Raw genomic sequence first — 26983 nt, forward strand, 5'->3', positions numbered from 1 at the left:
CTCTTCTCTTAAAACAAGAGGGACACCTGAGACTTTTGTCTAGTTTTTTGGTTTTTTAAAATTTATTTTATAAATCAATACCTTTATAAACATACAAATAAACCAAATATATTATATTTGTATTGAAATATAATTTCAAGTTTTTACACTAAAGATGATTTTCAGTTTAGAGCTGAGTTTAGGAAACATTTTAAACTCCAAATACTCTAATTACAAAATTTTTTTATGATTTCCCTATCTTACTCTGTAAAGAATACTATCAAATTTAAAATTAGATCCTTGGAAGGAAAGCAAAGTAAGCAAAAAAAGATCAGGATAGAATAGCAAACTAATTTTTAAGGAGTCTGAAACATCTTTATTCAGGCAAGATTCAAAATTACAAATTTTTATTTCTTTTAACTGGGGAAACTTCCAATGAAATGTTGACTGTCATTCAACACAACACTTGCGTTTTAAGCACACAAACATACTTCACCAGAGAAACTTGAAGTGCAGGGATCAAAGTTTTTTACTGGGTAGCTCTCATGGGGAAAAAAAATGCATTTTTGAAATGAAGCCGTTAGACCTGGACTCTCTTCACATTGAAATACAGAAGACCAGTCACTGAAAGACCAGAGAATCCAAACTAGATGCTTAGAACAATGTTAGCAATATTAAAAAATACCGAACTTAATATCAAATCTACCAAATCCTAATGATTCAACACAGTTGTTGCCTGGTCCTGAACACAGTTTAGTATGCCGACACCTCTCAACTATTTCTCTCTCTGTGGCAGTACCCTTGTTACCATCACACAAGAGATGGAGTGTTCACTGATAATAGTTCCAAATAAGCTTCGGAAATGTGTATTTTACAAGTTTGTTCTGAATCCAGAACTAATGTTAGAAAACAGACTAAATTATTCAAAACCACCACCAAAAATCACTTTAGAATTTAAATAAGTGACTACCCTCTAAAAACCAGCATTTTAATTTTTGTAACTCTGGCAAGTTGGACTCAGTGTTCTTACGGTTTCACCAACCTCAAAGAAAGCTGACTTCACAAAGTTACTCCACTGTGGAACTGTTTTGAATAAGAGGTAAGAGCCTTTCAATACTCTTTCCCATATTGGCCTACAGAGATAGTATAAAACAAAAAAATGACAACATTCCACACCTTTCTGGTAGGATTCAAAAAGAAACCAGAAAAGCAGAATAGTAAACACACAAATTAGTAGCATTTACCTCTACTATGCATCTTATGACTCACAAGAAACATTAGTGGTGGGCACTGTAGCAGAGTTTAAAGGTTACAACAGCAAGCTTCAGAAACAGAGGACTGAGAGATCCCCTACAAATAATAAAATCATTATTAGCAATTTAGCTGATGTCCAGGTATCTTCCATAACATTCTGAAAACGGCCTCAGGAAGTCAAGACAAGTTAGTGAAAATCACTTGATATCACAGAATCACAGAATGTTCTGAGTTGGAACAGACCCACAAGGATCATCAAGTTCAACTCTTAAGTGCAAGACCCATACAGGGATTGAACCCACAACCTTGGTGTTATCAGCACCATGCTCTCACCAACCAAGATAATCTCACAATAAACAACTGACCTCATCTCTGCATACAACAGAGCTTTACAGGAGAGTAAATAACCTGATAGGTGTTAGGAATCCAGTTACAAGAAAAATTGGTTCAGTTTTCCAATTGTTCCCTCAGATTTAACAGGCAGCAGAAATCAGTGGAGTAGAAGTCAGGCCAAACTGAGGTGGCTTTTTTGTGGTTTTGTCCCACTCCTTCTGTTCTTTTGGAACAGCAATTGGCTGGACTTCTGTCCTCACACTGAGTCCTATACAATGGACAAGGTTTTGGTGCCAGGCACACCTCTGTAAAACAAGGACAGCTCCAGCACATGCCTCTCCGCAGGGCTGAAAGCAGACACAAACCCACTTTCTCAGCCCAGAAATAAGCCTGTTATGCTCTGAAGGACCAGTATAGACTGGGGAAAAAAAAAAAAAAAAACACGAGAAATCACCTTTCCCTTCAAATGCTGCCCATCATTAATAATATGTTATTAATGATGCAATTAATATGCCTGCAAACCATCCTCCAATACACAAAACCTGAGAAATGCAAGATCCTATTTGGTACTTGCTAGACACAAGGACATCTCAGATGAAATCCAAGAAGTTACACTGGTCTGTCAGCAGCTCTGGGGAGAGGCATATAGTGTCCATAAAAAATATTTTAATAGTAAGATCGATTTTGAACTAATTTTTCTGCATTATCCTCCATTCCTGTTTCTCTGCACCTGTCCTTGTGTCCCATTTTCTAAGCAGTTTCTAGACTCTGTGTGTGTAAAGATCACCACTTGCAACAAGCTCCCTTAGAAAATACTTATCACTGACAAATCACTCACTTGGCTATCTTCCTCTCAGTGACCTTTTAGCAGGCAGTTAATGAAGTTAGCAGCAGTGATACTTATAGAGTACTCATCGCCAACACATTGCTCACAGTAATTTTTCCAAGCAGAGATGACAGGGAAGGAGTGGCAAGGACTTTTCTGTTTTGTTCTGAATAATGCTGTTTTTTTTCTGAAGCAGATTTTAATGCAAAAGTGAGTGTTGCTTCAGTGTGTGTGAGTTCTCATCCTTTGCTGACTTCCTCCTTTTCCCATTCAAATGCAGATTACTTCTAGTCTGGCTGCATCAGCAAGCTGGTTGGGGCAAGATTGCAAGGCTCCCTTACTGGCAGGCAATTGGGATGGATGCTCCTGGGAGCCTGGGGAGAGTCCTTCTCCGCTCCCGTGGACTGAGGTGATTTCTCACCAAGAGGACCCTCTTTTCCGTGGCCTTGTTCTTTCTCCTCTTCTGCCAAAGTCTCTGCTGTTTTGTCATATGTTACAGGCTGTTCTTCCTCTGGAGAAAACAGATATGTATTACTGAAAGCCATGTGAAAAGATTCCCAACAGCTAAGCTAAAAGAAATGTAGTGGCAGCTTTGAGAGAAGAAAGTTATGAAAGAATGTACAGAATCAGATTCAATACCAATGCATGACAGAAGAACAAAAAAGCAGGCAAAATCAAGAACTCGCTTCAGATTTTAAGAAATTACTTGTCCTAGAATAGATTCACAGCTTTCTCTTCTAATACCTATAGAAAGGCATGCCAAGACTACCTGCCTGGCAAAATTAAAGTCTCTGCTTCAAAGTCGAAAGATCTGAGAATTATTCACTGCCATGGCATAAGAACTTTTTTTAACATGTTAAAAAAATACTAGATTATTTCCTGATCATGTTGTCTAAGAGGGTAGAACCACTTCAGAGAAAATTTTCAGGAAAAATCCGATACCTGTTATGGGTAATTTCTGTTCCAATACCTGCATCTGATAAAGCTGTAAGTGAAAACAGTCTCCTAATGGGAAACATCAGTCTTTCTTTGCAGGACAGTAAGGTTCTACACATGTTCACAATATTCGTGTGTCTAAGTAAATGTGAGGCACATTTTCAACTGATGAATGAAGTGACTACTCAAAGTATGTCTAAGGATAGGACTGGCAATTCTGAAAATCTTGCAAGATGCCTGGATGTTTGTATCCTCAAACATTTGTATTTGCATATTTCTAAGTGGCTGATGCAAACTGGCTTCTCTAGTAACTTCTGCAATTAGGAAGTATACATGGTAAATAAAACAAATGTCTAAGGGTATTAGTCTTTCTCCATCAATTCTCACCATCTGAGCAACTAAGAGATCCAGTTGCCATCTGGAAGGCAGCATTTCCTAAAATCCAGAGTGGTTCAACTGGTAATTTGAGGACCCTGGAAGCCCATTCTGTGCTTCTGAGCCACTTGCTGCTTTAGGACCAGTGATGAGAGGCGCATCTCCATTCATCTCATGTTTGTTTAAGCACCAAACACCCCCCAGGCAGTCAAATACCTTGCTTAATACAAAAAGCAGAACTGCAGTTGCTGCCATGGGGTGAAACCTGGACTCTTCTCACCTTTCCAGTTATCTTGCCTGAACAAATAAGGACTGCCAAAGTGTACAGTTCCATGGATATCCATTCCCCAACAGTATGATGGGCATAACTTCACTTGCAAAGCTGTGATGATCTATATTAATGCAAACATCTGATATTATTCTATCAGAAGAAGCCTCCGGCTTGTTCTGTGTGAAAGCACAGTTGTAGTGTAGTTTCTTATGACTAATCTGCAAAATAAAGGATTAAATGGTCTCTTCACATCAATACTGAATGGTCTCTTCACATCAAAACAAACATGGATTCTGCCAGAAATAAAATCTGGATTTCTCAGTTTCCTCTAGCAGCCTGCTCCTGCTGGTACAAGGTGAGGAGAGATCTAATAAGGAAGGACATCCTACTCACCAGATTCTGAAGGACAGGCAGGATGAGGATCTGCTGTCTCACACTCAATTAGATCAACTGCTTTAGTCTCCAGAGAACTGTTACCCTCCTTAAAAACTGCAAACTGCAAATACATACAATATGCACAAAATATGCAGAGCCCAAATTAATAAAAAATGAATTGGTTTTCTGAAACCCAAGAGGCAAACTAAAAGGGCCACACACCAACCACAGAACAGGGGAAAAAGGTCATCCTGGCTTCTGGGATGATTCTTCCCCTGCCAATAATTAAACATTTGAGTTGATGACAGCCCCAGTTATTCTTTGGAAAGTGCACAGTCTCAGTCTTGCTAAGAGCTACCAACTCTCTTGCCTTGCAAATCAACATTTCCAATGGCAAGGACAAAAGTTCATGAAAATCAACTCTCTCCATAGTACTGAGGGCCATTTTTAAAGTATTAAAGATATCTGCAGGAATCCAGACAGCAGGAAACTGTGTCAAACACAGGGAAGGAAGCAAGCCTCCCTTCCTGGCTCTCAGCATCTTCTGCAAGATGCAGTTCCATCATGCCACAGTGACAGTGGAAGTCAGAAAATGAGACCTCTGGGGGAACATGCTGAAAGGACCAGGGGGAAAACAGAAAAAAACACGGATAGAGAAAATAAATATGAAGCACTATGATGAAATTGTACAGAGGAAAAGATGAAAAACAAGTAAAGGGGAGAGGTTTAAAGAGCAGACAGGGAAGAAGATAAAATATCTGTAAATAAGGTATTCCAGCAAAAGGACTGACAGATTCAGGGGTCCAGGTGGATAACTGGTGGATTTACGTAGATACAATACACATGTAGCAGGTGCAACTATTTAGGCACCAGTTCGTTTATGTAAAATCTTCACTCTTACAGCTGCTAACCCACATGTGACCAACCCCCAGCAGAGATTCAGCTAAATACAGTTCTGCAAAATATATTTGACTGTGCAAAGCAAAACACTTGGTGGAGGAGAAGTCTCAGAATAGCATCAAAATCCAGGCACGTGCAGAAGTTTTCCAAGGTTTACAAATCAGTAGGACTAACCCGGCCTGGCTTATGGAGTTCTAATATGAATGTCAAAAAATATGCAGGCATACTCTCAGCTAAATGTACCCTCAGCTAATTGCACCCTCTTGCCTGGCAGAAAAGAACTAAAGGGAATGATGCTTGGACAATTTCTAGGTATAGTTTCAGTATCATGATACCTAACATTTGAGGTGTGTGATAGCACAAATCTTGTTTTCCTCTACATCAACCTAGACAGGCAAGAACTCTCTCTCATCAGCCTCACAAATGAGCAGTGGCAGTGAGACCAGCCAAATGAGTGAAATTCATGAGCTCCTTACAGTTGCTGCATACACAAGATACAGTCTCAACATGAAGGATTTTGTTAAGATCATTAATGTTGTGTAGATCAATAGTACCCAAAAACCTTAAAAGTTGAGCAGCTATAGCTTTCTGTTCCTGACCTTTTTTTTTTTTACATAAAGCTCCCCAGTAACATATTTGAAGTGAATAGTACAAATGGAAAACATCCCACAGCTCTTTGGCAGCTCTAGATGTTCTAACCTGAGTGCATGCATGCATGAAGCCCTGGTGAACTTAACGATCAATGGCTACATCAGCACAAAGAAAATCACATGCATGAAACCACAGCAATCCATTACTGAGTAAGCGCCAGTGATTAGCAAAGGGTCAGTGATTTCCTCTTCACCAAGCCATTGCAATAAATTATTCTATTAATGTATTCAATGTCTCTTGGTGCATAGTGAAATGCAACACAGATGTATAATAGATATGAAAGCTTGGTTTTTATTCGTTGAGTCAGTCCATTGCTTTGTTGTAACTAAACAACTAAACTTAGTTGTTTATTTACCTTATATTCAGCAAAAATGTCACTGGTGACCAGCATTAACTGCAGGGTCAGCAGAAGGTGGGGACAGAGCTGTTGGGGTGCAGGCCTCCTAGAGCACTGCTCCCAGGCAGTGAACTGTTCTCACTCCCAACAAATGTTTCTGCTTTTCTCAAACTCACGTATTTTGTAAACTCTGGATTTTACTTCTGGTGTGAACAAATTATTGCTGTCCAACACCTGAAGGAAAAGTGCTGATAATAAAACATGCGTAAGAGTATGCAGTTGACCAGCTAAGGAACAATATGCCATAACCAGGGTCAAGTCAATTCAGTACTACCAATGTATGTTTGACAGTGTGATTCAGTGGCTACCCACTCACAAATCCTGCCAGACACTCTGGCTAAATCATTGGTGAGGCCATTCTAAGAGTCTCAGATTGAGCACAGAAGTAGCCACGGATGCCAATTATGTCACTTGACAACTTCAAGTTCCAACTGCAATCACCCAGGACTGTAATGTTATTCTAATGCCAGTCAGAATCATGTCCTTACACGAGATTTTATAGGGCTAAATACAGCTTCAAACATGACAACAGTTACAGGCCTGTACTATCAGACCATGTCGTCATTCTTACCTACACCAGAGTAAAATTGGAACTTTATATATCCTATCAAGCTGCCTGATAAAATCCTGGTTGTTTTTCTTTACAAGGCAGCAGATTCTAATACAAGACATTTAATTTCATCAAGCCTCAAAATAGAGTTCAACATCTCATGTAGCACACACAATACTTGGCTTCCAAGAAGGCTTTTTTACAGAGGGCATACTTTCCTGTGAAAATAACTGTGTGATATGCCATGTCATCACATTGCCATTTCCTCAATTTAGAACACAGTTCACCAACTGTTGTGTTCAAAGCTAACAATAACACTGGCTAATGGTTGCAATACATCCAGGCAGCTGTGAACTTTGAGGGATAACAATGAGGTAAGATGAACTAGGGTTCACAGCAAAGCACTTGATGACTCTAGCAGTTATTTAATGTATTTAAGATGTGAATAATTTGATGGATAATCTCAAGTGGATCCCTAACGCTCTTTGATCCTTCCTGATTCCCTCTCCACTCCACTTTAATATAGTTACCAGAGACTTGTTGCCAGTAGGTGTTACGCTCTCATTGTCAGCACGGCTGCTGGTGGCTCTTATCACTTCTGCACAGAGATTCTTCTTATACAGATTCTGACTTCTGCAAAAGAACAAAACCCGAAGCAAATTATTTTGCTTTGAGAGGAACAGATGCTGCTTTTTTCACGTTATTCTATCAGTATTCACAGAAGCACATATATTTTGTTTTCTCTCACTGGTTTGTGTATTGCTATCCATTACCACACAGTGGATAAAACAAATAGCTTGTCAGGAAAAGAAGCCAGCAAGAAGTGTAGAAATACTTGTTCTAATGTGCCATCTGTGAAGGGTCATTCATCGGAATGAACAATAGGCCTCAAAATTGTAACTAGTTCCTTCCATTTTCTTACACTATTCTATTTATAACGTGTTTCTCTTATAAAGATTTGTTTCGGCCAATGCAATGAAGAGTGTTTGTGGGTGAAGCTCAGAAATAAAAATCTGACTGTATTTTTGTACACTATATGTACACTATATGTACACTATATGTACACTATAACTAGGAAAGTCACTTTTGTATTCATCTGCATCATTTATGCAAAGCGACAGTTTCAGAAGTTACTATGAAATAAACAAACTGAAAGTCTCAAAAAGCTTGGAAATAAGATCTTCCAGGAAAAATTCATGTCCCACAGAACTGGATTTAGGGGAAAAAGCTAAGAGTACAGTCTGGAGCTGGAAAAGGTATGGATAATCAGCTCTAAGAGGCTAGTTCCATAAATTCAAAGACTATTATTTTTGAAGTTAAACAGCAATCACTTATAAGGCAGTATTAAAAGCCCATATACGTCCAAGCAAAAAAATTTATTTTACTTCTCTTGAGATCCAAAACAGTACATCTTTATTCAATTTACATATATATTTTTGACCTTCTAAGCATCAGCTAACAAAATTAACATTGTTGTAGTCTTCAAATTCTGGAAACCTGAGATTATAATATCTTTTTGCTTGATCTATTTTAAATAAAATTTAGTAGATATTTACCAAAGACAATAGGAATTTTCCTTTTATTTAGGAACTTTCCTTTTATTTCTGCATAGTTTTTATCTACTAACTGGGAAAGCTCACAAAGCATGATTATCGTATATTGCTCCCTTCACGAAAATCCAACGTAAATAAATTTTGCTTTGTCTGGCCTTGGCCAACTGAGGTGGAGGAATTGTTGGTGCTGAATCTGTGATTCAGGTTTGGTTTTATTTGTGGAAAAGAGTTGTTTCCTTACTTCCCAAGGAAGATAAGAAACTTGGCATACTGTACAGTCAGACTGCATAAACCTAACGTTAAGAATAACAGAGTGCCCTTCAGCTGACAAGTCATTGAACAAAAACCAATATGATACTTCAGCACTCTTGGCCCTCAGCGCCCACATTTTCAAATTGGCAGGTGTAGACCTCCAGCTTCATTTCCCTTAATTAAAAGGAGATAGGCATCTCCATTTTGCAGGGGAAGGAATGGGACTATTAGAGACTTAATTGGTACATTTTGAAATACAGGAGATTATCTGAAAAAGTGGTATAGCAATTTCAACCCAAATACTGGTTCCCAGACTCCAGTTAAATAGGGATTCTAGATCAGTGGTTTAATTTTTATCTAGATATACTAGTAATTGCTGCAGTTCAAATTCAGTCAAGTGTGTCATTGAAAACCTGTTGTTGTGGTAAATAGTTATATTGATCAAAAGCATTTGGCAAGAAAGAAACATAAATCTGGGAGAAATTACAAAAGAGAGAGGAAGGGAAGAAATTTAATACCTTCATACCTTTAAACAAATAATATTCTGTCTATTTTTCATAACAGGACATATGAAATATATGAGAAATATAAGAATCTCAGAAAATTTCTGTTCTTCATATATCCACTCATTAAAATCTGAACCCTGGGTTATGAGAAAAAAACAGACTGCACTTAGCCTTAATTCTGGACCCCTATCACTAATTAATAGGAAATAAGAAATGTTGCAGCTTCCCTAGTTTTATGGACTACATATGCCAAGAACTATTAAATAAGAATGAAAAATATTAACTTGCATAGTTAACTTCTTTTGTAGCTTAACTTTATATGTCTAGCAGAGTCTAATTTTAAAATTGACCTAAACCACAGACAAACACCTTGTGTTTAAATCAGCCTCTGAGAACAGCTGTCTGTCAAGGTCATGGCCAAAAGACTCTAGCTTAAATGCTTAATACTTTCCAGTCTAAGGGACACCAATGACATTTAATTTCTCATCAGACTGGGTTCTTAAATAGTGACCATTGGAATTCTTTTTGACACAAGAAGAATCCCAAATCTTAGCAATTCATTACAGCTATGAGAAATGCCAGAGAGTACTTTTACAACAGATGTGCTTAGAGTCACTTCCCTGATTTTACTCTCTCTGCTACCAGGAAAACTGTTTCCTTGTTCACTGCTGAAACCATCACTGTGTAAGTTTGCCTTGGGAAGGTTAGTAGGCTGCTTTTCTCAACGACAAAGAAATTTTCAGGTGGAATTCTACACTGAATGGGAAACAAAAGCCAACTCATTGAATAGCTGGCAGAGAAGAGCGAACCCCTACCATGACAGTTTCAGACATCTAGAGTTGTGAAGGTAAACCCAGGAAGAAGTAAATGGCGTGCTCCTGAGCTCTAATAAGGTCTATTCTTCTCCCCTCCAGGAAGAAGGTTTGCTCACTAACACCAACATGAGTTCTGCGGGCAAGGGCCATGCCAGAACTTTCTGTATTATTCACAGACCCGGTTACTGGAAAGCAAGAATAGGAATTCCCATCAGCTGAGCAGCAAGCAGCAGCAGCAGCAGCAGCAGCAGACGGCAAGCCCAGCCCGTGTGTACCTGTGGCAGAAGGCAGCCAGGACGCCCAGCAGCAGGGCCAGCAGGGCCAGCCCGGCGGCGCAGGCGGTGATGGCGATGCTCCGCACCTTGGCCCGCCCGGAGCGCTGCTGCTCCCACCACTCCAGGTCGCTGAACTGGCAGCGCTCCCCCACGTATCCTGTCACACAGCTGCCAGGGAAAGAGGGCACACGCTGCAGGGGTGGCAGGGCACAGCCCCCAGACCACCACTTCAGTCACCGTGAGCATTGATTCACCACCGATTCACTGCAGAAACATCTGGTTGAGTTTAGCAGTGGGGAAGACAAAATTATTTTAAAGGAATGCTGTCGAAACCGGTAGAACCCAGTATTAAACGTTTTTTTTTTTTTTTTTTGTACTGTTATTTTTACTGGTATTGAATCACCTATAGAATTATACAGAGAGGTTGTCATTACCAGATTCCTATGGGTAAAAAGTAGAAAAAGAAATTTTCTTAAATCCTGTAAATCCTGCTGTGTGATTAGTGTTTCCCTAGGATTTTCCATTTAACTTCTTTCAGCAGCAAGCTTCCGTTTCTTTAAAATAGGCAGTACAGGACTGACTCGTATTTTCAGAGTGACTTGATTAAGAGAACCAAATTTTAATCTGAATCTTTACTTTAAAATTAAAGATTAATGAAAGTGTTTTAAAAAAACCATACATAAGGTTTAGAAATATCTTCAAGACTTACTTTTAATATAAGCTTCTTCTGTAGGCAGTTTTTATTTATTTGGTTGGTTTTACCATCGTAAAACACACATAGAAATATCCTATCGATGCATGAAACCCTCAAATCAAAATAACTAGAAAGTGAGAAATACATCAAAAAATAATCCCTGCCTAGTTTTACTATGCGAGGCAAGACACATAAATAATAAATAGAAAAAAAGAAACATCTACTCAGTTAATAACAATCTCTCAGCAATGTAGGCTCAACTCATCACAATTCTAATTGGTCTAATTTTACTCAAGTCCAAGAGCTAGTCAAATGAGAAAAAGAAGCAGGATTTGACCTGCAGCAGCTTTTACCCAATGTGATGAAAACGTTATATCAGCATTCATTATTAAGTTGGGCACAAGCACTCTCATTCTGTTACAATTTAGAATGCATATGTGCTGGAAGGCAGAAAAAATTGCTAATTTTTAAATGTTAAATTACACTGAATTTCAAACATGCTGGCAGATCAACTTTCTCGTGTAAGATCTTTTATTAATTAAAATACAAATCATATTTGGTATGTGATTTTTGCTGGATAACATTTTTCCATTCCCTCCTTTTGGTAGTTAATCCATTACAGCCTACGTGAATGAATGCTGCCATCTAGTGAAGATTCAGCAGGGACAGAATCCAGCAACGGCCACACAAAAACACCAACAGCGTGGCTAAGCATGGTTGCTCTTAAATTTTTTAACTGCTTCCACTTCCAAAACGGAAAGATATATACATTTGAATTCTCATTATGCACTAACACCTAACAAATAAAAGAAAAAGAAAGTGGTCCAATTTGAAAGTTCTGCAGGTTTAGACTCTTCAATTTCAAGAGAATAAACTTCTGAAGTGAAAATAGTTTACTGTGCCTCTAAAGGTTACACTAAAAATTCAAAACAAGTACCAGAGATGACTATGAGTCTGTCTCCTGTAATGTCTTTTCCTAAGGGCTTTGCTGAGCTCAAGAAATCCACAGCACAAAGCATTGACTTCATTCCCATATGTGTACATGAGGCACATTCCTTTCATATTCTTACAGGTACTGAAGTCTGTAGGCAGAGGAGACCACTCATATTTCAAAATAGGAAATCCTGAGGCACAGAGAGAGATTTGCCTGCCCTGGAACAGCATTCACCCCCTGAGCAGGTCCTCACCTACCACCTGTGACCCTGAGGGAGGAGGCAGGCATTGGATTTGTCCCATTGTAAAGATTTTATGCTTGATTTTGAAGAACTTTTCTGAGTACATCTTCAAATATAATCAGGTTACACACTTAAATGCCAGCACCAATTTGGAGAAATTATTACCCCATGGGACTAGGTTGTCACATTGACCAAGCTAAGGCTGACTTCTGGAGAATTGAGATTCTCCTTGTTTTTATCAGTACCTGCATTTGGGGAACCGAGAATTAGGCTTCACAAAAATATTGACAGGATTAAAAATATTGACAGGGGAAGTAGGTCTCAACCTTGAGGCCACATTGCAACTGTTCCTGTTTTTAAGAGGGCAATTATATCCTACTCTTTTCTGCTTTTCTGTAATGGAAGATGCTGACACCAGAAGATTACTCCCTGGCCTCAGTCAGAGAAGACAAGACAGGGATTTCCTCTTCCATCCCAGTGAATGCTACACATGAACAGCAAGGCCAATAGGGAGGTGCAAGTCAGCATGACATGTACAGGAGAGAGAGCAAGCACCTCTTTTAAGTCATTTAACAACTTACCTCTCAAAACCAAAGTAAAGAATCAAACGCTTAGGGAACAAATCCAATCCTACTATTAATTGCAATGGGTGTGAATGTGCCATGTACTGAAAATGGCAATGATCACTCCTCACAGGAAGAAGGAGATTTGAATGTTATATGAGTAACATGAATGATGAACAGATCGTTCACTGACAAACTCTTCACTGCCTGCAGTTAACTGGGAATAACATTCCAAGGATGCCATTCTTCAGCAGAGAAAATAAAAATTTCTGTACTTACTTGCAGGCATAGTCTTGTAGATCAGAAACGTAATTGCACACTCCACCATGGAGGCAGTATGACTCGTACGAAGGAGGGCATCCTACAATATCACCTTGCACAGCGTTGGTAGTGTATTCATTGCTGATAGCAGTTGGGGGAACAGTAGATTCTGAAATAGAGGGTTTCACAAGGACATCTCAGATTTTGGCCTCATTGGCAACATAATGTTATGAAAGTGTTCCAGAACTTCAAGGTACTTAACTAGGTAAAAATATCCAATTTCTATTTTTTTTAACCTATTTTCTTATGTTGTTATCAAATTATGCAAGCAGAAATTTAGATCAAATTACTAAATATGCTTGATTTTAGACTTTTAGTGAAAGACCTACAGTAATTGACTGAGTGTGTTTAGATGTGTTAGCCCAGCTCTGAAGAAAAACTGCACCAATTGTCTAGGTGCTTACTCTGAAACTATTTTTGCAACTTATGCGGTTCTGGCATATGGTAAATCTTTACCATGCATAAATTACCAGAGTGAGAAGTAGAGGTGACTGTGTTTCATGCAGCTGGATCTCAGACTCAGAAGCTTTCACAAGCAATTTGGCATTCTTATGCAGATTGTTTCTACTCTGCTGCCATCCAGTTAATTGCACCTGTGTGTGGTGGCATACCACATTTTTTATTGTTTCAGGCTGTCTCAGTGCAGATAACAGCATCACTGGGGGAGCAGGAAGCCCTATGGTTCTGCCAAAGGGTTCTGCAGTCTGCTCTGAATCACACCTGCTGCCATCTACACACCTATCCAAACTAGCTAGTTTTAAAGGTAGCACTAATATCTCTGCATTGCATGACCATAGTGCAGACATGGCTTACAGAAAAGGAGTGTTTTCATGCCTTCTTTGATGCGGCAACAAATCTGTAGGTCAGAACAGAACAGCTACATGGCAAAGAATTTCTGGCAGTATGGATTAGCAGAGCCTAATCGTTCTCATACAATTATGGGGTCAGTTCTATGACTCACATCAATTTTATGGCAACATGACCTTCAATGACATTTGGGTTTTAAAATTTCATTTGCTGGAGAACTGCCACAGCAAAGAGCCTGAATGGAAGGAATGAATGATTATAGTGAACTCCAGGTGTGCATGCATTCAGCAAAGAAAATTTCATCTTGCTAAAAGAGCTTATTAGGCAAAGAACTAAAACAGTGTGTTAACGTCTATAGAGACATGGGGTCAGACTGACAGATGAGGGACCTAGGAAACATTACTTCCAAGTCATACATCTTTTGAAATCATCATTTCCTGAGTGACACCTGAAACTACTGAAAGATTAGGTGACTGAAATGGGAGTGGGAATCCTGATAGGTGTTCTATTTAAGAAAGCCAATAAATACAATAAATTCAAACAACAATTTCCTTGTTTTTCTGAAGAAACAGCTCTGTGACAATCACACAATGTCCCTCCATCATCAGAAAGTCACTCAATCTGGAGTAAAATTCACTGTGACCAAGAGGGCTGACATAGACTAAAATAAGAGCCATTCTCGTTTTCAGAGAATGCTGCTACTACATTGAGGCACTAAAACGAGGGCCAGGTACTCACTAGTGCTGAAACTTTAGCAGTTCCCTTCAGTAAATTGGTAATCAGATTTTCTAAGGAGTTTCAGAGCCCTTTTGAACAATTAGTAGCTGGAAAGACAAGCTTTTACTGAAGAATCAAAGAGCACTTAAATAATGTGCATTTCCTATGCTAGCCTCCTGAACAGTAACAGAAAGCACAGAAAATTTGGAAAATGGCACAGACTGAAATTATCCTCAAAAAAGTTACTTCCAAGGAGCATTTACTGCTGCTGTTGATTTTAAATTACATTTGATAGATTTGTTGTTACATTTAGACAGTAAAAATTTACATTGAACCTTAAGGTAGATATTTCCTAACTAAACTCTGATCTGTTCTCCTTAGTCCACCACAAAACAGCCTCCTAAAGGCAATGCTGAATGGATCCACAAGCTGGTCAGGATGTTACTCTACAGGGATCCTTTAGTTTCCAGGTAGAACAACTTATCCAAGGACACAGCTCTTAATTTAGGGCCACTTCACTTTATTTGCTCACTCCGTTTACTCACTGCAACCGATGCCAGTCCCAGCAGCATGATTAGCACATGAGCAAGTGAAGTTTCCTTCTGTATTTGTGCAGGTCGTGTTCTCTCCACAGGTGTGGGACCCCATCTTGCACTCATCAATATCTGTCACCCAAAGAGTCTGCAGTTACAAGAGTGAAATGCCTCAGAGCATTGGTTAAAAGGGCAGCAGTTGCAGCACTGCACTCCCCAGGCAGTGGGGAAAAACACCAAAACCACCAAAACTGCAAATATGCCTTCATGGAAAGCCTAATGGAAAAGTAACCAGCACACTTTCCATAGAAAGAGCATGCTGTCCTGCTGCAGAAAGTCTCCATGGGGAGAAGGAGGGAAAGGCTTTCCCATGAAATGTAACAAGTACAGCAGAGTTGAAGAGGAGGCTTATTTGTACCAGATGTATTCTCCTGACATTGCTAGTCATAGCTTGCAGCCTGGATCCATATGTTGGCATTCTTGTAGTTACACAGCAGAAAGGTTCAGGAGCGGGGAGCTCCCCACCCCTGTACCACCCACCTAGTTCGGCTTAACAAAGAGTTTAGGCAGAATAAAAGTGTCTAGAAACCTACAGGTTTATTCAGTTTGTGTAAACACTTCAGTGAGTGAGGCTTTGAATGACTGTGAAGAGGCTCCCTGACTACAAGAGTTTCCAGGCTCAGAGCCCATGTTATGTTCGTATACATCTCTCACCCCCACTCTGCTGCACACCCTCCTCCTGCCTCCACACCTTCCCTGCAAAGCCCACGGCAGCAGCTCCTGCCAGGCTGGCCACCTGCACCTTGCTAAGTGCCGAAGCACTTCCCTCAAAGGTGAAACCTTTGGTTCACATAGCAGAGTTTGGGAGCCTCTGATTCATTTTATGAAAAGTGAGCAGAACATATGTGCCAGATCTACTTTGGGGAGTCACAGATGTGCTACCTCAACTTCTGTGAAATGATTACTTAAACTGCTGGAAATTTTTCTACAGTAAAATTAACAGGATCTGGCTCAAAACAGTATTGAAAATACAAAGCACTTTAAAAAAAAAATGGAGGGGGGAGGCAGGGAACACAACTACTGCAGCATATTTCAAGAAATGTGATTTCACCAACACAATATGAACTCATCATGTGTTATCACTGGACATACGGTCACATTCCTGGACACTGTGCATGCATGCAGGCACTTAAAACTGAAGCACAAAACCAGTTTCTGGTTTTCATAGTACATTTCAAGACATCGAACACAAAACTAGTTTCAGTTATGTTTACATCTTAGTAATATTGCATCTTTTATAAAACACTGAGAATCTATTTTCTGGACTTCAAGACTTCAGGAAGATAATAGACTGTTTTTCAATAGCAGTGGAAGGTACTACATCCTGAACAACTATACCACAGTACAGTGGTAAGACAGTAAGAGCCTAGAGCTGCTTGAGGACTTTCTTTTAGGTTGTGCTGGGTCAGAAAGAGGACCTTGTCACTTCTGTGTGCACTTCCAAGCACCCTCAAAGACACGAGCTCTGTCTCTGACCCCTTCAGGTAAAAGGCTTTCTTGATTCTTTTGCCTCTGATACTTTCCACACTCTACCCATAATAATTATATTGTTCTTAATTTTTCAGTCATCCTAATCAGCGTTGAAGAACCAAGTCCAGTAGAGATTATGTAAGAATTGGTTCGAATTTAATGGGCTTTGAATTAGGCTATAAAGGAAAAAAGGGAAAGAAAAGAACAAAAGAGAAGGAAGACACTCATAAAGCTCTGAACAAACTGTGTGCTAGTCAAATACTGGAGAGAAAAAGCTTCCTGTTCATATTTACCACTAAAATGGATTAAGAATTTAAGAGACGTAGGGAATGAACTAAAGACTCGGCATTAGAGCTGGATGGGAAAATCAGTGGGTCTGATTATGAACAAGACTCTAAATGTACTCAAGTTGTCAGTGTCACACTTTGAACCTCATGCCTATTAAACAGACCTGGAATTATTTGATGAGTATTATGACACACTCAATACCTGCTTTCGTTTATATTCATGGCAATGATTTCCAATAAAGCTCTACTGCTTCACCTCCACTTCCCTCCTCCCCTTCACTCTTCCTCTCTCTCCTTCTACAGGCACTAAAAAGAGTGCAAACACTGAGAAGGAGATATTCACTGACAACTACAAGCTTTGCATATTGATCAGTTGCTGAGGTTACTGTACTTTAAACAGGGAGGAAGGAATCACAAAGGCAGAAATACCTCAGCCTTCCAGACAGAGACACATGCCCATACCATAGCAATGGACTCCATCTCCAATGTAGCCTTCCAGGCATTTACAGACATAGCCCCCTTCCGTATTGATACAGTCTGACACGCTTCGATTGCAGCGGTCCATGTGTACAGCACACTCGTCAACGTCTGAGGGACAGAGCAAGGGACAGGACACTTGGGTCAGGAAACCATCACATCAATCACTGAAACATCTGCACCGTGGATCTCACTCAGACTGTGCTGCCACCACTTGGCATTTGTGCATGTGAAGCAAATGGGAAGAGAAGAACTTTGTGGTCATTTTTGGTATGAAATTTGATGGAGGTGTTCTAAAATCTGAGACAGTCAACCACGTACGATCACCTGGAGATCACAATACCATTTGCTTAATAAAAACCTATACAGAGAAAATGATTCAAAAATGGCTTTATGTTATAGAATCATAGAATCCATTAATTTGGAAAGGCCTCTGAGTATTTAGAAACTTTGTTCTGTGAAAGAATACATGGGCTTAAATAAAGCAAAAGTACTATGGTAAAAAAGATGTATGCCTGTTTCGGCTTACAGTTTTTTTCCCCTTTCCATAGTAACAGATTCTTCTGAGTCTTAATGCTTAGTCACCAAATGGTATTTTCCTTTCTAACACCTTTTTCTCTCGACCTTTGGGAGAGCAAAACAGTTCTTCCATTTATGTTGCAAACAAGTCCAGAAGCTTAAAGACCACCCTGAGAAATATTTTGCATGGCTGTTAGAGTCTTTTTCTAGTGCTATAAAGAAAGTAGAGCAGCACTTACGTATAAACATTACATCAGGAATACTAACTTTGAAGTATACATTAACTATCATGTCTATGGACTGAGTTTTTACAATTAGCCAATTTTTACAAAGAAATACATTATACTTCTATAATCTATGTTATTGTTTGTTACTATTAATAGGATTAACACTTATGGCTCAAGGGGAAAAAAGGCATGGAATAATTAGCCATTTCATCTCACATGCTCTCTGTTCATCACCCCTTTCATACTACTGATCTTTCTCTTATGCCTCACACAGCAGAGCTGCCAATGTGAAAGGAGATAGATTCTCTTCCTCCTCCCCAGTCTACAATTTTTCAAAAGTTACAATAATGTTTTTTATTACCATAGCATGATTTCCCCTTCCTGGTAAATCCTTTCAAACACTGGCACATAGCACCATCTTCCAGCAAAACACACTCTGCATTGACATAACATTCTAGTGCAGTGCAGTCGTCTTCATCTATAGCATAAGCAGAACAAACAAAAAACTACTAGATGTATTTGGAAACATTGAAGGACGTGGTGTATATCTATACTATAGAAAAACAAACAACTAAAAAAACCAGAACATAGAGTTAAAGTTTAAAACTTAGCTCTCCAGGATTAATAATGACAGGCCAATACAAGCACTGCTTCTGTTCTCTTTGTCTAGATAGAGTTGACATATCATTTAGTATCAGGATTTCTGAATATTTTATTCAAAATCTATTTCAAAATTTAATGATCTAGTATCTTCAAAGAGATATAGAATTCAATGGGTTTATTTTAACTTTTTAGAGGAATGCAATATATTTTAAAACCTGAAGGAGAGACTTTCACAAGTGTTCCAAATTAGAAATATTTTTTCCCTAGACCAAGATAATATTATCAATTTTTGTTGATATAGCCAAGGAATATAGACACAAACAAAAAAAACAGTTCTATCTGGAATAATTGCACAGATCTAAATTCTTGTTAGAAGGTTAAGGGCATGAATACTACCAGTCTCAACAATGAACCTTTCTTTCTTTAAGGTCTATGACTTCTTTCTTCTCTATAAATCTGTTCAGAGCCTCAAAGTAACCACAGGAAGATAACCATCAAACTCTACCTGATACCATGATTTCAGCCATAAAAAAATTTATTTTCTGCTTTTCTCCATTGTCTGCATCCTTAAAAATCCGTGTGCTCTGGAGCACAGTCTCTTGTGGTGGCATTGGCATTACTTCCTTATGCACAAAAACCCTTCCTGAAAAAGACAAGATAAAAGTTAAATGGACTATTTAAATCTACTGAAATAGCCGCCTGATTTTCAAATACTTGTCTCCTTTCCTATAACCATGGTGGTTTCCTTTTGAAATAAACTTCAGTATCATCCCAGACTAACCTGTTTGTGGCATCAAATTATTCCGAAAAGCACTCACTGATGAGTTTTCTCAAATACAAAAGAGAAGAAATGTGCTTGTGGCCCACAATACTTGTCAGCATTGCACACACTTTTTTCACTGTTAAAATGCCAAGGGAAAAATTACAGTGGTCAGACAACATGTCTGTTTTCTTGTTGTCCCAAGGATACTCCAGCATTTTCATTCTTCAGAGAAACTATCATGTTAGAGCAAGGTGGATTTTTCCAGTGCTATCTCTCAGGATCCTTGAGGGTTTGAGGGGGTCTTTTTGGGAACTGAAGGACTGTACCTGCTGTTGAGTTGGAAGAATCCAGAGCATGACAGGATTTTCCATCTTGAGTTTTCCCAAATCCTGGATGGCACTTGCAGTGGACAATTCCAAAATTGTTTTCACAGATCTGATCACAGCCTCCATTCTCGTAAAGGCAAGGATTTGTCCCTAGTAAAGAAAAACAGGAAAATTAACAAGCTGCTTCTTCAGTCAATATCTCTGTTTAGATATGCAGAGTTGAAGCAGTTGGAAAAAGAATAAGGACTGATAAAAACTAGGATTTTTTTTTTAATAGAACAACAAATGCATATAGTATAGCATAGATAATATCACCTAGCCCTGTCAGGAAAAGAGATTCATGTACTCTGTATCTAATGCATGTATCACATTTTAAAAATTTTATTTCCTTTATTGTGTCTCCTTTAATATTTAGAGTCCTAATATTTCAAGGACATAAGGAACTTGTGATTACCTTCTCTCAGTCCTGGTCTATTGAATTACACTTTTCTGCTTACAGGGAGACTGTTCCCAACAGAAACTTAAACTATTTGATCAAAAACTAATAAATCTCACAAAATCTTTCCCCATGTCATTTGTCATTATTGGCGTGTGGGGGGTTGCTAATAGACTAGGATAAATAGGAATTAGAAGATTGTGGTAGCCTCATGGCAATTGATCAGCATCTATTCTTGGGCATGAACATAAATCTGTCAGCATTCTTGGGACACATGCCCAGATGATGCTTTCAATAAATTCCAGTCTGACTATGCAAGGCTTTTTAAAGAGCCTGTTTCTGAGAAGATAATCCTCTACTCAAGGACAACTATTCTACTGATATCAGTGAACAAGAGGAGGCTGGAAGGGAATGACTGCTTAATTTTTGCAGTATACCTGGTTTCGCCAAAGGATGAACTACAACCATTGATGAGGGTCTCAGCATGCTGCCTCGAAGACGTACCCTGTTTTGGCCGGTCTTCTTGTCCACCCTCACTAGAGATGGCCTAGCCCAGTCAGAAAACCACAGGTGATCCTCAAACACCGCTACAGCAAAAGGGTGGCCTACAAAGACATGAGGTTTATCATTTCCACATCTGTAGAACATACAGAAGAAATCCTGTAAAAGAAAGCATTTTCTGCATTTAAATCAACTTCTAACACAAGGGCCTAGCCATAGCCCTTTACAGGACTAACAGTAGCTGCAAGAAATTCCACCCCAAGTTCAGAGCACAGGAACTTTTCCTTGTTAGCACATTATCTGCACTAGGAAAACTCAGATCCTTAGTTTGACTTCCAGAGGTAAGCTCAGCAATTCAGAATCCAAAGGACAATTTCATATAAATAATGACAGACATAAAGATCTTTATAAAGTGATTCTGACTCTTTCTAATCTCTCATGAAAATTGTCATTAGTCCATATGGGACTATGCACTTTTTCTATACGTTCAGAAATCTCCTGCTTCCAAGGTAGCCTTTGGGCAAGCTTTTTGCAGTGGAAGGTAAGAACACATGCTATTCTTCCATGGATGTACACCTGGCTTCAGAGTGGATGTTTCCAGACTGAAGCAGATTTGTCTTGTTGTGGTCCTTAGAGCTTTAGTGACGCTGCATCTACCACTGCAGTCTGAGCCCTTCTGAAAGGTGTTTTTTAAGCACATGATTTTTATGATGTGTTCTTTTGCTTCTTGATGTAGAACTCAACTAGGTGATGTTTAATTTCAGTAATGAAATTGGGATCCCAACATGTATTAGCTTAAAAAAAACTAAAATCAAAGGCAAACAAACAAGAAAACAAAACAAGAGATAACATTTAGAACCTTGGGGAAGGAGTATGTGTTGGTATACCTTAAATTCACCTCACAAATAAACTGAAAAAAACAGTCCTTTACAAAAAAAATTCTAAGACACTGTTTAAGTGTTCTTTAGTGTTATGTTGAAGTGTATTGTTGGCACCTCACTACCTCCACTGAGCCATGCTTTATCACTGATCTTGGCTCTTACCTTTTCTTCCCAATAAATTTGAACTAGACCAAGATCTAGATACTGTCCTCACCCAAACATTTCCTCACAATTTTAGGATCTGTAGTTTTCAGTATTCACAAACAGCACCCTGCTTTGACCAGCAATTTATTAACCTCTTATTTTGCAAATACGTTAAGGATTAAAATCAGAAGTGTAGTGTCAGTCAATGGAGATAGCTGGAATAGTGCAAATCCGACCCACTGCATAAAAAAAAGTGATGGTTGTGTTCTTCGTTGCCTTGGGCAGGTTATTACAGCCAAAAACGGGGTTAGGTGGAAGAGCAGAAATAATTTACCTATTTTACATGCAGGTCTATTCAATGAGCTCTCAGTACAAGGGCACTAGAGGGAGCTGCTGTAATAAAAATTCATGTTACAGCAGAACACCTATGAAGAGGTGCCACCTTCCCACTCACTGTACAACTGTTCAAGAACAAAAACTGAATTTCAGTCTTCACTAACAGCATTAGCAAATGATCAGGACATGCTTCTCTAAATTCATACCCCTACAGGGTCTTAATGTCTTTCACTTCACTTCCATTAACAGATGTTGATGTCCTTTATTCTCACCTCCAAACAGCCGTACCACTGCTCCTTTCTCTTAGTCCATGTTTCCTAGCTCTCTTTCTCTGTTCTCTCCCTGTAAGACACTGTCTTACTCCTTGTGAAGAAACAAAATAAAACTTTGATCAGATTTCAAGGACCTCCTTTGCAGATCTGCTGCAAGGTAGAGCATATGGCAGAATATGTACAGCAAGGGAAGAGAGAAGAAGGCTGGAAAGTCTCTTCTCTCGGGCCTTTTGATGTCTTATAAATTGGAGAACACTGATTCCTCCAGGACCTCACTCTGCTCACCTCCAAAGGACTGGGAGGTATCTAGCTTAGGGGATGAACACAAGCATTCCAAGAGCACAGACTAGAACAGAGGCTGCTTGACAGAGTAACCATAAAGTGATCCACGGCAGTCATGGTATTGGGCTATGAGTCCTCACTCCCCATGTTTTGTATGCACATCTACAAAATAGTCCCCAGAGAGACCCCATGATCAAAAGGAATTGTCCTCTTGAGAAACTAATTCACTATGTACAAGATTCTTAAACACATGGTTTACTTTAGACTTGGTACAACATCAGTTCCTTGTTGCTAACACTTCTGTTCTCTTGCTCCAGAACAACACAGTTTTGGGTCAAGCAGTAGAAATCTTAGCCATAAAAGCTACCAGCATATTCTAAAATAATTTTTCATTTGTTATGTATTGTGTGTTTAGAATCCTTCCAGTGTTCAACACTGCAGATACAAGTTTGCTGCTCAAGGACCTTAATGACCCTGATTAATTCCCTTTCTTCTTACGTCAATATAACTCACTGATGCAATAGACACAGCAAAGCCTGAATTAAACTAAGCAGCCATGCATGGGAAAAGCAAATCACATTTTAAATTTTTTTATTATTTTCATTTTTCTATAAAGGCAGAAAAGATCTCTGTGCAATGCAAAGTGACTCCTTAATAAAATCAGAGAGTGTTAGAAAGACTACTTTTGATAAAATGAACAAAGCTGGGTAACAGAATTAAGAGCTTGAGTGTTGTCATTAACCTCAGCATAGTATGAGATATATAGCACAACAGCTGGCCAGTAATTTTCATGCACATATGCCAATGCACACACACGTGGACAAGCAGCAGTAGGTAATTATCAACCCCAAAACCTCACCTACATAATTCTGTGCAAGAATTCGACGACCAGAACCATCCAGGTTTGCACTCTCAACCATGGCCTGTTTAGCATCACACCAGTACAACTTGTCAGCCAGGTAGTCAAGAGCTATTCCACTGGGCCACACCAGGCCAGTGCTGGCTACCACCCGGCGATCAAAGCCTTCTAATGAAGAGCTGTCAATCCGCGGATTGACCCCCATGTCAGTCCAGAATAATCTCCTTCAGAAAACAAAATGAATACAGGAAGTCAGTAAGTAAATGTTTGCCCTTCTCTCCAAGGAGTTCTTTCAAAGCAGAAAGGCCAGATCAGAGCAATACAGCCCTGACTCACAGGAGAAAAAGTGCACGCTTCAAGCAAACATATTGGCTGCCGATCTTTTCACACTTGCCATAAGACTCCAGGTGATTGCACTGGGACTTATGCAGAATCCTCACTCTATTCACTGGCATGAAAGCTTTGGAAAACAGCTTCTGATTATGTGAAATGCCACAGCTCTTTATATCTGCTTTTCGATTTTCCATGTGACAGATGATGCTGGTTTAGCAAACCCAGACAACAGAAAATGATGCATTAGCCAGACCCTTGTCTAAACAGGGGTACCACAATAAACAAATGAAACCAAAATTACCCATTACCCAAGGAAAACAAGCAAGAGTAGGCAGGTTGTTTTAAAATAATACACCAATATCAGGTCCAGAATCGTTCCTCCTTCAATAAAATCATGGTTCTCAGGGTCTCCCTCTTGAGTCCTGTATGTTACTAACTGAGTGTTTAGCAATTTTCGGCTGTTTCTAGCAGTGCTAGACGACATTTACAAAATTAGGACAGCTACAATTGCAAATAATGTCTGAAGTTTAGGCTCATCTTCCCAGGCATCAGTTGCCTCTGTCAGGTTTACTGAAATAACCCAGAGATTCACTTAGCTTTAGATACACAAGCAGTCTTGCTCTAACTAATGCAGGGATCAGTATTTTCAAGAGCTCTAATTGTGTTTCATGTCCCTCTTTAATATTTACAACTATAGACTTTGCCATCATGTCTGTTCATCTTTTCACCATTAACTTTCTAAAACGGAAGGTTTTAATGATGTTTCCTCCTCCTTTTCCCCTTGCACGCTTTGCCTCTACCAATAATTCTAATAAACAATCTGGCAGAGCCTACCTTTCTTCAAAGTTTTCCTGCAAAATGTCTCTATAGCATTCAACCTCCTCTGAAAGATTATTTCAGGTCTTTTATGGGCAGAGGCAAGCTAGGAAAACACCCTCCCCAAACCAGCTTCTTTCTGATTCATCAGTACTTAGTTATAGCAGGATATGAGCATCAAAACAAAATTTTAAGGATCAGATTTAAAATGCTCCTACTATAAGCATATTGCCTAAAATCCATGGGATTTTGCCATTGATTGAAATAGCCAGAATTTCATCAAGAGTTTAAACACCTGGGATCACTACAACACTAGTTAAGAAGATACAAGTTGCATTTAAAACACCAAATCTCCAGAACAGTAAATTAGGTTTCATTTCCTCTGAAACGTGGACCCAAAAAAGGCAGTGTTTAACCACTACTGGTTAAAAGTAATTACCTTCTTCACCCTACTAGATATGGAACCATCAAAGTTTGTAGTGTGGCACCTACAGTTGTCAGTGACCTCAGTAGCTCATGCTTTTCTTTAGCTTAAACTGCATACACTATCATTAATACTCCAATTACTTTCTTCTAAAATCTGTATGAGAAATTAATATGTCCCAACTCATGAAAGAAACCTTGCAATATAACAGTACAGTTAACACAGCTCTGCAAGGCAATGACTAACCCAGCATGAGACTAATGCATATTTTGACTGCCAAAAGGGCAAGGCTTGCAAGCTCATTTTTAAAAGTCATCCACAAGAATTACACGATTTACTGTGTTTATCACTCCTTACTTAGCAAATGGGTGAATGGCAATCCCTCGGGGCTGGGACAGATCCTCCCAGATGATCATTTTTCTTTGCATTCCATTCAGATTGCTCCTTTCAATGCACACCTTCCTGCAACACACAGAGCACTGTTAGGTCCTCCCTGCTATCTTTTTAATTACCTTCTTGGGCTGAATGTACTAAGATTTTGCATTGCTTTAGTTTTGCTGTAATAAATAATTTCACAGTGACAGGAAGTAATCCTGCTGATATGGGATGTCTAGCTGTTTTATCAACAAGTAATTCATGTTACAGCTTCATTATCTGGTCCAGAGCATGATGATAAAATACCTGATGCTCTGCAGAAAACATGAAGTTCTCCTTCTTTGGGTGAATAATGAATTGCAAGTATGACTGCCAATAGATAAATGTTAGCTTTAAAAGGACTGAATACCATTACCAAATATATAAAGAATTTTTTTTAAAATAGTACTTTTACATAGCATTTTTCATCCAGAAATCAGTGGTCATTTTACATATTACATCTACTTTGCGGGAAAGAATGAGGCTAAGGTTCTTAAGATTACTCATAAAATCTGTGGCCAAGTCAAGTATAGAATCTACACTGCCAGTCTTTCCAGTGACTTCTTTCCTGAAAACTGATTTTATCCCTGCAATACTCACCTTGCCAGGCAAATATCAGCCTCTACCTGCAAGCAAGGCTATAGCCTTCCATGCCTCTTGGAACTTTCAGAGAAAGGCCCCACAGAGATAGAGGGAGAAATATATTCTTACAAATGTGAAATACAAACAGGTAAATGCAATAGGTGAGAAAGAAGTTGCAGGTTCAAATTCTCATATTCTCCCTGAACTCCTGTCTTATGGAGAGAAGCACAACAATCTCCTATTTCATGAGAAACACTGGAATATTTCTACAGCAGCTCAATCATGTGGCAATGTTGTACCTAAAAGCAAGGAAGCGGACTAGCAGAGTATTTAAAATGGAGAAGGAGGGTGATCTAAACACTCAAAATGACTCTTTATTTACTAATGAATTCTGGATCATACTGAAAGCTCATGACCACTCTTCAAGGAGCCTTCATTATCTGTTGTGATCTAAACTGCCTTTTCACCAAAGGTCAATTTTGTTTCCCTCTGCATGTAAGGTTAGGTATCAGCTGAAAGGTGGTCACATTGTCTGGCAGCAGTAATTCCTTTTTCATCAGAGATAATTGACAAAGACTCTCCAACAACATGATTCTAGCTGCCAACAACACTGACTTCTGCCTAAGATGTACTCAGTACAGTAATATTCTTATGTTTATGTATATATATATATATGTATATGTATATGTATATGTATATGTATATGTATATGTATATGTATATGTATATGTATATGTATGTATGTGTATGTGTATGTGTATGTACAGGGATATACCTATACACACGCACACTCTCACACACAACGTATGTATACATAAAAGAGCATAAGGAAATATATTCATATGCACACGTGTACATACGTATATGTATACATGCAGTGCATGCTTTAGATTCCTTGCAACTGAGTCCAAAT

General features: G+C 39.0%; 1 protein-coding gene across 7 annotated transcripts in view; it reads right to left on the reverse strand.

Annotated features, from left to right (window-relative positions):
• Window positions 1–329: 329 nt before the first annotated feature.
• The window catches only part of EGF (epidermal growth factor), a 57094-nt gene continuing 30440 nt past the window's right edge, over window positions 330–26983 (reverse strand). For 2 of the 7 annotated variants that reach the window (XM_088163828.1, XM_088163829.1), the window contains 13 exons: window positions 25432–25536; window positions 23502–23725; window positions 20664–20831; window positions 19791–19940; window positions 19207–19344; window positions 18460–18576; window positions 17338–17463; window positions 15071–15190; window positions 12960–13110; window positions 10249–10416; window positions 7378–7480; window positions 4368–4470; window positions 330–2903 (listed from right to left, as the gene is read on the reverse strand). In XM_088163828.1, coding sequence (XP_088019954.1) covers window positions 2680–2903; window positions 4368–4470; window positions 7378–7480; window positions 10249–10416; window positions 12960–13110; window positions 15071–15190; window positions 17338–17463; window positions 18460–18576; window positions 19207–19344; window positions 19791–19940; window positions 20664–20831; window positions 23502–23725; window positions 25432–25536 — 1897 coding nt within the window. In that variant the 3' untranslated portion in view covers window positions 330–2679. Of the gene's footprint in view, window positions 2904–4367; window positions 4471–7377; window positions 7481–10248; window positions 10525–12959; window positions 13111–15070; window positions 15191–17337; window positions 17464–18459; window positions 18577–19206; window positions 19345–19790; window positions 19941–20663; window positions 20832–23501; window positions 23726–25431; window positions 25537–26983 lie in introns of those variants that run through there. The other 5 variants (XM_088163831.1, XM_088163830.1, XM_088163832.1 and 2 more) reach the window with 5 other exon arrangements.

Source organism: Sturnus vulgaris, chromosome 4 (assembly GCF_052056855.1).
Source record: "Sturnus vulgaris isolate bStuVul1 chromosome 4, bStuVul1.hap1, whole genome shotgun sequence".
NCBI lineage: Eukaryota > Metazoa > Chordata > Aves > Passeriformes > Sturnidae > Sturnus > Sturnus vulgaris.